This window comes from Oryctolagus cuniculus, chromosome 5 (genome assembly GCF_051225735.1).
Source record: "Oryctolagus cuniculus isolate XC-2025 breed Fujian yellow rabbit chromosome 5, ASM5122573v1, whole genome shotgun sequence".
Lineage (NCBI taxonomy): Eukaryota > Metazoa > Chordata > Mammalia > Lagomorpha > Leporidae > Oryctolagus > Oryctolagus cuniculus.
In genome coordinates, this window is record NC_142871.1 from 111,793,551 (window position 1) to 111,809,923 (window position 16,373).

The window sequence follows — 16,373 nt, forward strand, 5'->3', positions numbered from 1 at the left end:
GATCATAATGATAGGACTAAGAGTCAAAGGGATCACATAAACAAGACTAGCGTCTGCTAATACTAACTGATACAATCAAAAAAGGAGAGAACAATCCAACATGGGAAGCGGGATACACAGCAGACTCATAGAATAGCAGATGTCCTAAACAGCACTCTGGCCTCAGAATCAGCCCATAAGGCATGCGGATCTGGCTGAAGAGCCCATGAGAACATTATATGCATGGAAAGCCAAGACACTCTGGGGGGAAAAAAAAAAACCCGACATCAATAAAAGATCTCTGCGAGTGAAATCTCAGTGGAAAGAACAGGTCATCAAAGAAGGAGGTACCTTTCTCTGAAGGGAAAAGAGAACCTCCACTTTGACTATGACCTTGTCTAAATAAGATTGAAGTTGGCAAACTCAAAAGGCTTCCATAGCCTTGGCAACTCATGACAAGAGCCTAGGGTGATTACTGACGCCATAAACAAGAGTGTCAATTGTTAAGTCAACAACAGGAGTCACTGTGCACTTACTCCCTCCCTATGTAGGATCTCTGTCCTTACTGTGTTGTACAATGTGAATTAATGCTATAACTAGTACTCAAACAGTACTCTACACTTTGTGTTTCTGTGTGGGTTCAAACTGTTGAAATCTTTACTTAATGTATACTAAATTGATCTTCTGTATGTAAAGATAATTGAAAATGAATTTTGATGTGAATAGAATGGGAGAGGGAGCAGGAGATGGGAGGGTTGCAGGTGGGAGGGAAGTTATGGGGGGGGGAGCCATTGTAATCCAAAAGCTGTACTTTAGAAATTTATATTTATTAAATAAAAGTTAAAATAAAAAATTAAAAAATTAAAAATAGAAAAGTACTATATAAAAAAAAAAAAAGATCTTGCCTTTGGTTTCCACCACTATATTGATACCTCTCACCAATATCAAAGTTGACTGACCCACTTAGCAGTTACAATCAGCATCATAAACAATTGCTCTACTCAGTCCTTATCGTAATCTCTGCTAGAGGAGACTCTCTGGACCTCACTCTATTCTCAAAATTCTCTCTCAGTTTGTGATACTTCAGTGCCCTAATGTATTTCTTCTCTCTTGTGATTCTGCTTATCTTGACTAAATTTCATTTCCTTTTAATGAAAAAATAAAAAAGCAAACTTTATCCAAAATTCCATTTTGAGATATAGCTTTCAACTTTCTACTCCTTTTCCCTCAGAGAAAATTCATAATAATCAGTTATAAAGTACAATGGAGTTGAGAAAAAAAAAAATCTTAAGAGGGCCTGGCTTTCTGGTTCTATCACTGACCTAGCTGTGTACCCACAGCATATCATATCCTAGGACTCCGTAACAGAGAGTGTTTTTTTTTTTTTTTTTTTTTTTGGACAGTGAGAGAGAGAGACAGAGAGAAAGGTCTTCCTTTTTCCATTGGTTCACCCCCCAATGGCCGCTGCGGTCGGTGTACCGCGCTGATCCAAAGCCAGGAGCCAAGTGCTTCTCCTGGTCTCCCATGCGGGTGCAGGGCCCAAGCACTTGGGCCATCCTCCACTGTACTCCCAGGCCACAGCAGAGAGCTGGACTGGAAGAGGAGCAACTGGGACAGAATCTGGCACCCCGACCAGGACTAGAACCCGGTGTGCCGGCACCACAGGAGGAGGATTAGCCTATTGAGCCACGGTGCCGGCCCAGAGAGTGGTTTCTCAATGTTCTTTCCAACCCCACAGCTCTACAAGCCTAATCAGAAAAGGACATCAGACTTCTATTTCTAACTTCTCTAAGGTGGTGCAATTCCACATTCTCTGACATTTAAGTGACCCTATTCTAAACAAATCTCCCAAACCAACTACTTCTGCTTAATTGCCTATCAAGTATATGTACTAGGGACTGGCATGGTAGTACAGTGGGTTAAGTTGCTGCTTGTGATGCTGGCATCCTATAACGGAGTGATGAGTTGAGTCCTGGCTGTATCGTTTCCAATCCATCTCCCTGTTAATGCACCTGGAAAAGCAGCAGATCACGGTGAAGTGTTTGAGCCCTTGCCACCTATCTGGGAGACTTGGATGTAGTTCCAGGCTCCTGACTACTACCTTGGCCCAGCTTGGGCCACTGAGGCTATTTTGGGGGTGAACCACAGACAGAATATTTCTCTTTCTTTCTGTCTCCTCCTTTCTCTCTGTCACTTTGTCTTTGAAGTAAATAGATAAATCTTCAAAAAAGTTTCTGTAGGGTGCACCACTAAACTTGAAACCCTAGTAATCTTATAAGCTTTCTGCCTTTTACTCATACATTGTTTTTCCTAATTTCCAATCTTCTCTCAAGGTTTAATTCAAAGCGTACCTCTTCCAGAAAGTGTCTCTTGTTCTCCCCATCTGGTTATAGTCTCTCTCTCATCAGAAGACCCAAGACACTCTATATGCACTTCTCTCATAAAACTGTGCTCATCATTTCCTTCAGAACCTGGTCAGTGGGAGCAGGTTATATACCTGATTATTCTTTGTACCTACCACAACACCTTAAGCACAGTTTTGTTCAAATTTAGCACCAAAATCCTAAGATTTGAGTATGATTACCTACACTTAATTTGAACTTTGGATACAGAGGTAGCGGCAGAATTTTACAGGGTTATATTTTTCTTCAAGTAAAAAATAATCATTTAAAGATGTATTATGACTGGGGTGTTCTAGCTCTAAAACACTGATGGCTCTTCTTAAGTTAGGGAAGCAAAAGCTCCTCTTCATCTCCTTCAAAATCCACATCAAAAGTAGACCATAGATAGAAGTCTTCACAGTGTCACAATTCAAATTGGGCTTCAAAAAGTTCAGGGAAAAATGGAATTAAAACGCAAGTTTACCAGCTCTCTGCTAATGCAGACCTTAGGAGGCAGTGGTGATGGCTCAAGTGATTGGAATCCTATCATCCATGCAGGAGATCAAGATTGAATTTCTGGCTCCCAGCAAGAAAAAAAAATTTTTTTTGAAAGATAAGTTTATCCCAGTGTAAAAAAATTTTGAAATCTGTGCAGTTTTTTCATAATACACATTTCCAGGAACTTTTTGAAGAATCTTCTTTTTAAAGGCAAACTTACTAAAAGATGTACTCAAATATTTGGCTTTATAATTTGAGTATTTCTTTTTTATTTAAACAGTTCATAAGACAGAGTACTTTGAAAATCTATTAGACTCAATAACTACGATGAGAAGTGTAGATTAAACATACCAACAACTGATGCCTATCAGAACATTCAGCTAGAATACACAGTATCATCTGCTCAGAAAACAATTTCCCATAATGAAATACACTATCATTAATTTTCAGCTTCATTAATAAGCTTCAATACATTGCTCTAAAATTTATTTTTAAAATGATGTTCTCAATTTAGATTGTAAAATAAACTCAGAGAGAAAAAAGATTTCCAGCTTCTTTCATTACCAAGAAAAATAAAAAATGCAATTTAGTAGACAGAAGCACCAGAATTTTCAAGGAGCCTAAACCAGCAAAGTCAAGGCTTTAGCTTAATTCATCTAGAAGACAGGATGTCTGGTGTGAGGCCTGACAGCAGTACACAGCATCTCTGCGAGAACATTAAATAAAACTGAGAGGATCCGTCTGACGCCTCATTATGGAGGATGCAGAGCACCGTGCGGCTTACCTCGTTTATCCCTCCAGGAGAGATCTTGTATGACTGCAACTTCTGCTTCAGCAGCTCCAGATCACTGTGACGGAATGGGCACCCTGACAACAAGAAACAAGTCAGTACCCCAGTGAGGTTATTTACCTAGGACTTAGCACAATACCACACTCAAGAGACTGTCTAAGCTCCCCTTAATTGTCTAACAGCTTATTAATAAAAAAGTTAATTGCCCATGGGTGCAACTGCTTTCCTGTCTTTATCTAAATGACAACTGAGCTATACGGTTATCAGGGTACTACAGGCTCAAGAGTTCCATAAAACATTCCAGCATTCTCAGGCTGAGATGTCCATTCACTGGGAGGAGGAAAATTGCTTCAGTTATGCTACCTGCTAACAAGCACAGATAATCACAACATAGCTATAACAGTTTATCTAAAAACTTTACAGTTTCATATTTTTTCTAGTATAGAAAATGTAAATAAAATGCATATGAGAAATAGATAACAAACAAAAAGAAAAAAGCACAAACTCTGAAAAATACAAAATCTTACATCACTTTCAGAAGAAAATGCTGTGTTTATTTTCTGTAGAGTAGAGCCTATATAAATATAGATGGATCATGGAAAGAAGATGAACAAACAGGAAACTCTCATAGAAAAACAACTTAGATGGGCATTTGTTGTAGCAATAAGACACAGCTAAGGATGCCTGTACTCTGTTATCAGAGTGCTTGGATTCGAGTCCTGGCTGCATTTCCTATTCCAGTTTCCTGTAACTTTGCACTCTGGGAGGCAGATGATGATTCGAGTACTTGAGTCCCTGTCACCCACATGGGAAATCCAGATTGAGTTCCAGGCTCCTCCCTTCAGCCTGGCTGAGCCCCAGCTGGTAAGGGCATTTCAGAAGTGAACCAGTAGATAGATTTCTATCTGCTTTGGTCTCTCTCTCTCTCTTTCCCTTTCAAATAAAAGTAAGTAACAATTAGAAAAACAACTTTTATATAGTATATACATTCATCTCTATCTTACTTCATAGGAATAAAAATGAATATAAAAGGCTAGAAATATTTGTGTAAATAAGAACACAGAAGAACTGAATTGTACAAGACTCATTAAGGGCCGGCGCTGTGGCTCAATAGGCTAATCCTCCGCCTTGCGGCACCGGCACACCAGGTTCTAGTCCTGGTCGGGGTTCCGGATTCTGTCTCGGTTGCCCCTCTTCCAGGCCAGCTCTCTGCTGTGGCCAGGGAGTGCAGTGGAGGATGGCCCAAGTACTTGGGCCCTGCACCCCACGGGAGACCGGGAGAAGCACCTGGCTCCTGCCTTCGGATCAGTACGGTGCGCTGGCTGCAGCGCGCCGGCCACTGGAGGGTGAACCAATGGCAAAGGAAAACCTTTCTCTCTGTCTCTCTCTCCCACTGTCCACTCTGCCTGTCAAAAATAAATAAATAAAAATTTAAAGAAAGACTCATTAAGCCAATAGCTACAAAATTTTAGATATTCTAATAAGAAACTGAAATGAAAGTCAAAATACTTATCAGAAAATTTAATGCAGGAAATTTGGATTACTTTTTTTAGTCACATAAATAATGGATTAGTAAGCTAACTGAAAACAAGTGCACATTTTAATTAAATCAATGGGCAATTCTTTTATAATAAAACAACAGAAAAGAGCCAGGATTAAAAACAAATGTATTTACCAAAAATCTTACTACAAATAAAAATATCCATCATTAACACTATGGACTCCTATAAACTATGGCGTTTACAAAATTTACAGTATATACTGTGATAATATTAAAACCTAATAACTGAGTATCACCAACATTTTGAGAAACCATAAAATCTGGAGCTAAACTGCCTGGGCTGGAATCCCAGTAGTTATAATAGTTGGGTGACCTCAGGCAAATTTTTTATTTCCTTGTTGACTCAATTACATTTCCTGTCAATAAGAGAAATAATAGTATCTACTTCATAAATTTCCTTTGAGAGTGGAGTATGAACCTGTTGCAGCCTCGTGGTATGTAATGAGCACTTGTGATATGTTGGCTATCATTATTATTCTTGAAAAACCTAATAATAAATTATAACAAAATCTCAGTGGGAAAGAAATGAGGGAGAAGGAATTATTGGTTAAGCCCTGGATTATTACAGGCACAAAAAGGAAAACAGATTACAATGATTTACCCAAATAAGATTTGAAACTATGGCTAGTCCTGTATAAAAGTCAGAAAAGACAGGCCAAGAAGGAAGGAAAGATTGCCAAAATACTAATGGACACAGAAGGTCTTCTAAAGCTAAACTCACTATCATAAAATAGAAAAACAGAATCACTATTTAAAGAAAACAGAACTTGAAAACACTTACTTTGTTTCTACCTTCTGTATCAAAGAGAATTATCTTTAAATTAGAAAGGGTTGAATTCACAAGGCAACAGAAAATGGAGTGAAAGCATACTCAACTAACATTATTAACAACTTGTGTCTGACAAAGCTTTCAACACACACCTGAGAAACAGAAAGATAAACACAGGCCAGGATATAGTTATTAGTTATACCTACTAGATCTGTAACTGGTGAACAACCATTCGGGTAATTTGTATTAATGAAATAATGTCTACTGAGGGTGCTAAAGTATTAAATACAAATTTAACATTTTATAATGAAATTAGAAAATATTTTATGAAATTAATAAAATATTAAATGAAAATTCCAGAAGTAAACAATTCACCAGTTTTAAATTTTGCAAATTCTGAGTAATAAAATGAACTCTTCTGCCATGCCAACTCTTCCACTTAGGATTTAATTAACATTTTCTCCAGTGTATCCACACTATATATGCTACCTGACCCTTAGTCCCTTAATAGCTATTTTAGTTATCATATTGACTATGGTGGTTATCATGGTGCTGGGCTCTAGGAATCCTTATTTTACTTGATAATGACCCCAAAGTTCAAGAATGGTGACATTAGCAACTAGGACATCCAAAAGAAGCCATCAAAAGTGCTTCCTTCAAATGAAAAAATGAAAGTTGCCAACCTAATAAGAAAAAAAAATTGTATGGTGAGATTGCTAGAATCTACAGTAAGAAATCATCTGTGAAATTGTAAATAGAAAAAAGAAACTCATAGGAGTTTTACTGTACTACTTCAAACTGCAAAAGTTACAGACCAGTGCAAGTCAAAAGCTTAGTTAAGATGAAAAAGGCATTAAATTTGTGTGTGGAAGACATGAACAGAAAACATATTCCAACTGATGGCAACATGTTGCCCCAAGAAAGCACTGAATCTCTGCACAGTCTTTAACAAGGAAACCCTTAAAAGGAATGAGACAGTAGTCATGTGTTAGAGATTCAGTAACAGGTTTAGAACGAAAATAGCAAAATTATTAAAGAGACAAGAAGCATCTAGAAGGTACTACAACATTCCTGGCAGAGCTGTAGAAGTTAATTAAGGAGAAAGAATTCCATCCAACATAATTCTTCAATTTCAATGAAACAAGGCTCTTCTGGTAGGAAATGTCAAATAGAATGTACATTTATAAAAGTGCAGGAGTGGGGCTGGCATTGGGACATAGTGGATAAAGCTGCCGCCTGTGATGCCAGCTTCCCATATAGGCATCAGTTCTGTTTCTGGCTGTTTCACTTCTGATCCAGCTCCCTGTTAGTGCACCCAGGAAAGCAGCAGAGGATGATCCAAGTGCTTGGGCCCTTACACCGATGTGGGAGACCCGGAAGAAGTTCCTGGCTCCTGGCTTTGGCCTGTCCCAATCCTGGCTGTTGCAGCCATTTAGGGGGTGAACCAGTTGATGGAAGATCGATCTCTCTCTCTCTCTCTTTCTCTCTCTCTCTCTCTCTCTTTCTCTCCCTCTTTCTGTATCTTTGACTTTTAAGTAAATAAAAATAAATCTTAAAAAAAAAGTGCAGGTGCATCACATAATATATGGAAGGAAATATTAACTCAGGTACTATGTGGCAATGCGATGGGGTATAAAGCCATGCACACTGTACAGAGTAAAGAATCCATGTTTTCATAAGAAACAAAAGTTATCTGCTGGTGTTTTGGCAACACAATCAGAAAGGGTGGATGACAGCTGTCTTGTTTATGGAATGGTTCCAACAATGCTTCATTCCAGAGGAGAAAAAAAAATACTTAGAAAAGGAAGAGTTGGGATTTAAAATCCTCTTACTATGAAGGTACTTCAAAAAGTTCATGGAAAATGAAATTGAAGGTACATATATTTTTGGTGAAAAAATTTTGAAACCCATGTATATAAGGGGTCTCCAAAAAACTCATGAAAAGTGTGTTTTAAAACAAAACTACGACTGGATTTCAATTTTTTTTTACACCAAAATGAACTTATCTTTTAATTCCATCTTCACAAACATTTTGAAGTACCTTCATAATAGTTAATGCACCTAGCCATCCTGAATTTATTTGCTATGAAAATGAAAATGTCAGGGTTGTATTTTTACCTCCAAATAAAACCTCAGTACTTCAGCCATTTGACCAGGGCATCATTTGGTTTGTCAAGGCACAAACACCTACCTGGTATTGGATCACCTTCAATCAGTAATTGATGCTGACTCTAATCTAGACATAATGCAGTGTTGGAAATCATTCACTAGTGCTGACACAGTACATTCATCAAAGCTGCAATGGATGAATTAAAACCAGAAACTGTTAAATGCCTGCTGGGAGAACTGAGGGAGTGAAGTCATGAATGATTTCAAAAGCTTCTTAGGGATCAATGGAGAAGCTAAGAAAATCATTTATGCGGTAAGACAAGCTGGTGGAGAAGGATTTGCCAACACACTTAAGGAAAAAGTGGAAGAATGTATTGAAGGCCATCAGTGTTAACAAATGCTGAACTGGGAAAACTGGCTGAGTCATCTAGAGAGGAAGAGGAAGAGGAAGAAGAAACTGAAGCAGAACCAGCAATAGGGACATTACTGACATTTGCCTAAGTGTTTCAAACTGCACAGACGTTAAAGGTCAAAATTATGGAATACAGTCCTTGAATGGAATATAGCATTAAAGTTACCCAAATGCTCACTCAAGGATCACAACCACTGCAGAACACTTTGATTGGTTAAAGAGACAATAATTTCCAAATATGTTCTTGAAAACAGCTTCAGAAAAAAAAAAAAATCCCCCAAATATCAAACATCTACATCATCATGGCTCAATGATCCATCTCCTGACATATTAGAAGGTCAATAGTCATGTCACTTCATCTCATCACACAGGCACTGTATCAGTTCACATCATCAAAGAAGGATAAGTATAGTACAATGAGATACTTTGACAGAGAAAGATCATATTCTCCTTTAAGTCTGTTATAGTTGATCTATATATTATTACCGTTGGTTTTAATCTCTAATTTTGCCTAATTTATAAATTAAACTTTGCCACAGGTATGTATGTACAGGAAAAAAAAACATTGTACATATATGACATGGCAGCACTTGCCTTTTCAGGCATCCATTGGGAGTCTGAATATATCCCCTTGGATAAGAAAGACTACAGTAGTTCTTGATTTACAAGTTTTTGTTTTGTGGTTTTGTTTTCTTTTTTGAGAAGCAGATAGAAAGAATTCTCATCCAATGGTTCATTCCCAAAATGTGCGTAATAGCCAGAACCAGGAACTCAGTAAATCCTGGTCTCCCAAGAGGGTGGCAGGTACCAACCACTTCAGCTGTTCCCAAGGTCTGTATTGGCAGAAAGCTATAATAAGGAGCCTAAGCAAGGAATTGAGAACTCAGGCACTCTCATACAGGATGCAGGAGTCTTAACCAGTGCCTTAACATCAGTCCTGAATAGATTTTAAATTAAGAAAAAAATCAAACAATGCACTGTAATAAACAAGATTTAACAGGAATACAAAACATAAAGTCTTGCATTTAAGCTCATAAAAAACAACAAAATAAGCCATGAATACTAAGACCTAGAAATTCACAGGAAGAATCCCTGGGAATTTTATTTGGCCACAAACTCAATTTGGAGTTAACTGCCTGACATAGCTGCTATGCTAAGAAAAGCTACAGGCCTCCTGCACGGAAGTATCTGGGTCAATGGCTTTCAAACTTTAGGAGACATAAAAATCACCAAGGGAAATGCAAATAAAGTCTGATTTTCTATGTCTTTGGGTAAGGTCTGAGAATCTGCATTTCTAAAAGGTACCTAAAGGAACCACAACACAAGCGATAAGAATCACTATGTATCCCCTGTATTCGTCACTTCTTCATTTATTAAATGAATGCATAGGAATATAGGCATTTCTTTTTTTTTAATTTTTTTTGCTGTTAATAATTTTATTTTTTTCTAATTTTGTTACTTTAATTTCCCATAGCACCTTGGCAATGTTGAAAACAAACAGAAATACAAAGATGTACTCAGATTAACATTTTATGTGTGAACATGTGTCACACACAATTTGGAGTGGGGGTGGGGGCAGTTTTGACAACAGGAACAAATCTAAGCAATGGACAATATAGAAGCCAGATAATTAATTCTGATCTCCACTTCCACCCCTGGCCCCAACATTTAAGAGATATCACACAAGGGACACATGAATCAGTTTAAAACAACAACAAAAACCCTTTGATGTAGTTATTTCTTTATGTATACTATCAGTGTTTTGTGCTGCAAAACCGAAAATTAAACCATTTAACACATAATTGCTCTGGACACAAGCAACATCTTTATAATAATGTTTGTGATTGTTTGATCTTGAACAACCTATAAATGTATAATCTCTTTAATACTGTACTTCACTTAAGATTCTAAAACTCAAAACAAACAACCAAGTTAAGAAATGGGCAAAGGATATACACAGACATTTTTTTCATGGCAGGACATACAAATGGCGAACGGACACATGAAAAGATGCTTAGGGTCACTGGCCTTCAGGGATATGCAAATAACAATCACAATGGGGTATCACCTCACCTCAGAATCACTGTAATACAAAAATCAAAAGATAATCAATGCTGTTGAGAATATGAAGAAAGGGTAACCTAATGCACTGTTGGTGAGAATGTAAACTAGTAACAACCATCATGGAAGACAATATGGAGAATCCTTAGAAAAACAAAAAATAGATCTACTGTAAAACCCAGCTATCCCACTCTTGGAAATATATCCAAAGGAAATGAAAGTAGTATATGAAAAAACCACAGGCACTCTCATATTTACAAAAGCTTAAAACACAATATCTAAGATATGGAACCAATTCAGATATTCATCAACTAATGCTGGGATAAGAAAAAGGTGGTATATATACACGATGGGATATTACTCAGCCATAAATAAAAGAACGAAATCCTGACATTTGCAACAAAAACAGATGCAACTGGAGATGAGTATTCTACACGGAATAAGCAAGACCTAAAAATAAAAATATCACGTTTTCTCTTATTTGTGGTAATTAATATATATGGAAATAGATATAGATATACTACTATATTTTAGTGGCCTACGATTATTTTTAAGTTTACTGTAAATGAGCGAAATGGACATCTTTTCATTGTTTGTAGCCCTTGTCTATATTACTGCTGAACTATTGTCTTTTAGCTTCTTATTTGATGAACCTTTTATTTAGTGGAGCAGTAAGTCTGACTATATTGTGAATTAAAATCATTATCTCAAAAATTAAAGGAAACAGAAAAGAGATGAAGGAAGGAAAGAAAGGAGGGGAGAAGAATCATTACATTCTTAGAACTGTACTTATGAACTACATTGAATCCATTCTCTTTGTATTAATATCACATTAACATGAGAATTTTAAAAAATACTTTTTCTAAAAAAGGATTCTAAAAAAGTTTTGAGGTGTATTGTAGTAAGCTTTGGTAATCTGAAAATTTTACTAATATGAACTACTGTGTCATTCATGACAAACCAGGCAAATGAGGAGCTTTTCAAAGTATGCTTAGAGAACTGTTTTAGAAAAACGTTGCTGAACTCAGAGGTCTACAACAAAGTAATCTGACATGTATTTTTTTTTGTAATGAACACCTCAAGCAAATTGATAGATACGTTTCATGTCACAGTTTGTTAAATTGCTCCCTTGCTCTTGATTGGTTAATCAAATAATTGTAATAAGAATAAAACGCACTCTTCAATCTTTTGAAAATTATTGAATCCATTATTCCAAAATTAGATTCTTCAAAGGCTTTTAAAAACCGTGTATCAGCCTTCTAAGACATTTGTAGAACACAAGAAAGACAAAAAACAGCAGGGGAAGGCGGAAATTGAGAACTGAAAAGCCTAGTCCAGCACAAGCTGAAGTGCAGCAGAATGAGTTTCTCTTGCCTGACCTAGTTCAGTAATAAGACAAATCACTGTAAGAGTAATGGAGCTCTCGCTTGACACTGATGACTGACATAACCTACAAACCAGGACCTGTCGGTAATGCAAAAGGCCATTACATGGTTTCAGTGTTTCCTGCACCGCTCTTGGGTTTCTGTAACTTTGCCAACATATCCAGTGGAAGCACTTACCATGATAATCCCCCTGGCCTGGTGGATTGGTTAGGATAATCTTCAGACAACTGAAAGGTGTATAGTCTGTCCTCTTGCCTTCTTTTCCGAAGCTATGGCGGATGTTGTAAGAATAACATTTATCAAACTGATAGGAAGAAAAAGAAGATACAAAGTTAGCCAATATTGTATTAGGGATGTCAACATTGCCAGCTAGAATCAAAGTGAAAAGTGATATTGTTTAGACTGCACTCTGCATTAACAGGCAGACGTCCATTCACCTCATATACAACATTTGGGTTCTTTATGCTGTTTCTTTTTCAAAAAAGATAGAAAAAAAGTTATAGGAAACAAACTTCTCCAAAAGAAATCAGCTCATGTTGCATATATGTTTAAAAATAAGGATAGGCCAGCGCTGCGGCTCAATAGGCTAATCCTCCGCCTGCAGCGCTAGCATCCCAGGTTCTAGTCCCGGTCGGGGCACCAGATTCTGTCCCGGTTGCTCCTTTTCCAGTCCAGCTCTCTGCTGTGGCCCAGGAGTACAGTGGAGGATGGCCCAAGTGCTTGGGCCCTGCACCAGCATGGAAAACCAGGAGAAGCACCTAGCTCCTGGCTTTGGATCAGCGTGGTGCGCTGGCTGCAGCGGCCATTGGGGGGTGAACCAATGGTAAAGGAAGACCTTTCTCTCTCTCTCTCTCTCTCTCTCTCTCTCACTGTCCACTCTGCCTGTTCAAAAAAACAAAAAAAAAAAAAATGAGGATAATCCTTTCCTAAGAAAAAATAACTGATTTGCTCTTGCTTAGTTTGACTGCAGAGATTATAATAGAGGTAAATCTGTTTAAGCTCTTTTCTACCCTCATTCCTCTAGTTCTTGAATTCTTACATCTCACCCTTTCTGCATTTCCACAACACAAAGAAGTAGCCAGCAAAGGTTTGATGAAAAAATACACTATTGTAATTGTCTCCAATTTATAATCCCTGCCTCCATGTTTGTAAAACAATCTATGGGACAGAACTTTAAAATGGGTGAGATAGGAGAAAAAAGGGAACACTCACTGAAATATGGCAGGCATTTTGCTAGATGCTTTAAAAATGTAGTTCCACTTAATCATTTAAATTGTCAGAACTCCCTTATGACATTTCAGATGAAAATACTAAAGTTTGAAGAAATGAAACAATGGTACTTGATACAGCTATTAAATAAACGGCTGAACTGAAAATCACATGCTGTTAGGTCTGATTCTAAAGCCTATGTTCTTTCCATAATGCCAGACTTTCTCTATAGTAAGATATTTTAAAATAATAATTTCCAATGAAATAATTTCAGGGTATACCTTCTTTTGCATCTTATTTTCAAGGATGCTTGATCTTGGAGCCTAAAAACAAAAGAAATCTCTTCTTCCTCTAAATTTTAATTGCATTTACCTATAGCTATCTCTCCCTGGAAGATTCCTTCACTGCACATTTGGTTTTTATGGTACTTTGTGGTACTTCTCTTGTAATACATTACCACTATTTTCTGATCAGATACGGGATTAACTTTGTGCTAGAGCATGAGATCCTTGAGGTAAGATCTGTCTATTGGATTTTTCACATAGAGCTCAGTACCAGCCAGAAGGAATGAACGGAGGGAGGAAGGGAGGGAGGGAGGGAGGGAGGGAGGAGAGAGGGAGGGAGAGAGGGAGAAATGAACTAACTAAATCCAGAATGCCTCCTTGGTCTACCATAGCATTTGAAATACTATATCTTTATTTTGTTTCCATTATTTTCCAGCATCTGATGGTTGGTGATTTTCTATTTCTACTATTAGGTGGCACTCATTTGGTACAGCAACCAATATCTTCATTAGTCAATTGAAGTTTTGACAAAATGTCTGACAAGAGGAAATATTCAACCCTGGTGGAATCTTACAGAAAAACACAACTTTTCTGGGAAAGAGGTAGTGGTTAAGGTTAGTATCCCATATCAAGAAATTGTCTGGGGTGGAGATTATAATCCTAAAATTGAATTTCTAAAATGAATTTAGACCGTCACAAATCACAGATACAAATCAGTTAATGTTTATCTTCTACTCTAAAAAAATACATGTTTAAAACAAAAACTTCTAATCCTCCACCTGTGGTGCCGGCATACCGGGTTCTAGTCCCAGTCAGGGCACCAGATTCTGTCCTGGTTGCTCCTCTTCCAGTCCAGCTCTCTGCTATGGCCTGGGAGTACAGTGGCGGATGGCCCAAGTCCTTGGGCCCTGTACCCACATGGGAGACCAGGAGAAGCACCTGGCTCCTGGCTTTGGATCAGTGCGGTGCGCCGGCCGCAGCGGCCATTGGGGGGTGAACCAATGGTAAAGGAAGACCTTTCTGTCTCTCTCTCTCACTGTCCACTCTCCCTGTCAAAAAATAAAAAATAAAATAAAATAAAATAAAATAAAATAAAATAAAAAACTTTTCCATACTTATATGGGACTACTTGCTTTTATTACTGAGTGATCTCTCAAAACTTTCAAAAAGAGAATCATCAAAAGCTGTGAGCAGTTTATAGAACATGTCAAATGTTCCTATGTGGCACTTTAAGCTGTATTTACTAACTAGTGAGAAGTCAGAGAGACCAAGCAACAAATCATCTTCAAAGGGCATAATCTTCAAGGTTCTGAAACTAATATTTGAATGAAATGCCTAAAGAAGTTATAGTTTTTATTTCCATGATTCTTTAGCTTATAAATATTTAGAAAGATTAGAGAATTATTCAGTAAATTTTTATACGTGAAATTCTAAGAAGTATTATAGAGACAGGAATGAAAATCAAGCATTGCTTGCACCTTATAATTATGCATCCTGCCAATGAATTGAAACTTAAAAGGAATACAAAAGGTAGGCTGAGAGTATTCTGGGAAACAGCTATGCCCCCTTTCCTGCTTTAAGTGACCCCAGGGTACCTCTATATGGCAAGTTGCCCCTTGCTCCTGTTCTCTAGGCCGTACTAAGAGCAACACACAGCAGGGTTGTTGCAAATCCATCTATGGAAGCAGACAGCTGGGATAGAATCCCCAGCTGGGCCACTTACAAAACATATGACTTCAATCCTCAATTTTCCTCATCTGTGTCCTACCCTTGGTGTTTCTTTGCTCTTAGTAATTACCCACCCATTAACTCTCACTCTGTTACTGGACTATAAATTCCCACTTGTTCATGCTGTATTTGGAATTGAGCCTAGTTATGTTTTACTATGTCTCTTCCTTACTGTGATATTTCCTGAATAAAATCTGTTTTTACTGCTTTAACTACTATCTGCTTTTGGTTTTTCTTTCACAGTTCTTGGTACTGTGACTTGGATCTGATCCACCAAGGGACCTTAGACAACCAATCAAGACCACTGCTCCCTTTTGCTTGCTCCTATAGTTATCTAGTGAGTCCAGCTACACACTACAGGGCTCTAGACAGCTGTCTGCTCAAGCACAGTGTGCTGGACTTAAGATTCCTGAGTATAGATGTTTCTCAAATTCAGTGGAGTTATGTCCCAATAAAGCCCATATTATAAGTTGAAAATATCATCAGTTGACAATGCATTTAATTCACCTACCTACTGACCATCCTTGCTTGGCAATACAGTGTACTGCAGCACATCAGTAGTTTCCCTTTGTGATGGCAGGGCTGACTGGGTGCTACTGCTCAGAGGTGCTGCCCAGCATCTCAAGAGAGCCTCAGACCATGTGTTGCTAGCCCAAAGATCAGAATTCAAAATTCAAATTATAGCTCTCACTGAATGCCTATTGCTTATATAGCCTTGTAAAGTAAAAAAAAATCACAAACCATGGTGAGCGGGATATCATCTATATGTTGTCTGAAGCTGGGTTAGAAGTCAAAGGTACCTATCAGCCTGGAAGTCTTTCTTTCCAGCTCTGTTTCAAGTGGGGATCCATTCCCTGACTTTTGAGCTAGAAAAGTTTCTTGAAATTTCCTGAGGTTTCTCTGTTCTATTTAATCCTACTTCTCTCAAGGGAACTTCGCAGCCAAGTGACTCCCCCCTGAAACTCTCCTTTGTATCTTTTTCTCCTAGAATGTGCTCCACCAACTGCCCCTCAACCCCTAAACTCCTTTAACCATTAAGGTTCACTGGGCTCCCATTTCCTGTAGATGAAACACAGTGTGCACCCAGTACCCATTCCCAAGCAAGGCCAACAGAAGAAAATAACATTTAAACCTTTGTTTTGGTAAAAACTACATGCCATCACCAAGGATTTTCCTGATCCCAGAAAATAAAGGATAATGTGTCTTG

The 16,373-nt window shown here is 37.9% G+C and overlaps 1 protein-coding gene across 3 annotated transcripts in view; it reads right to left on the reverse strand.

Annotated features, from left to right (window-relative positions):
- Positions 1-16,373, reverse strand: part of PRIM2 (DNA primase subunit 2) — a 304,235-nt gene that overhangs the window by 29,367 nt on the left and 258,495 nt on the right. For all 3 annotated transcript variants that reach the window (XM_008263076.5, XM_089333079.1, XM_051854614.3), the window contains 2 exons: positions 12,123-12,249; positions 3,643-3,725 (listed from right to left, as the gene is read on the reverse strand). In XM_008263076.5, coding sequence (XP_008261298.1) covers positions 3,643-3,725; positions 12,123-12,249 — 210 coding nt within the window. The remainder of the gene's footprint in view (positions 1-3,642; positions 3,726-12,122; positions 12,250-16,373) is intronic.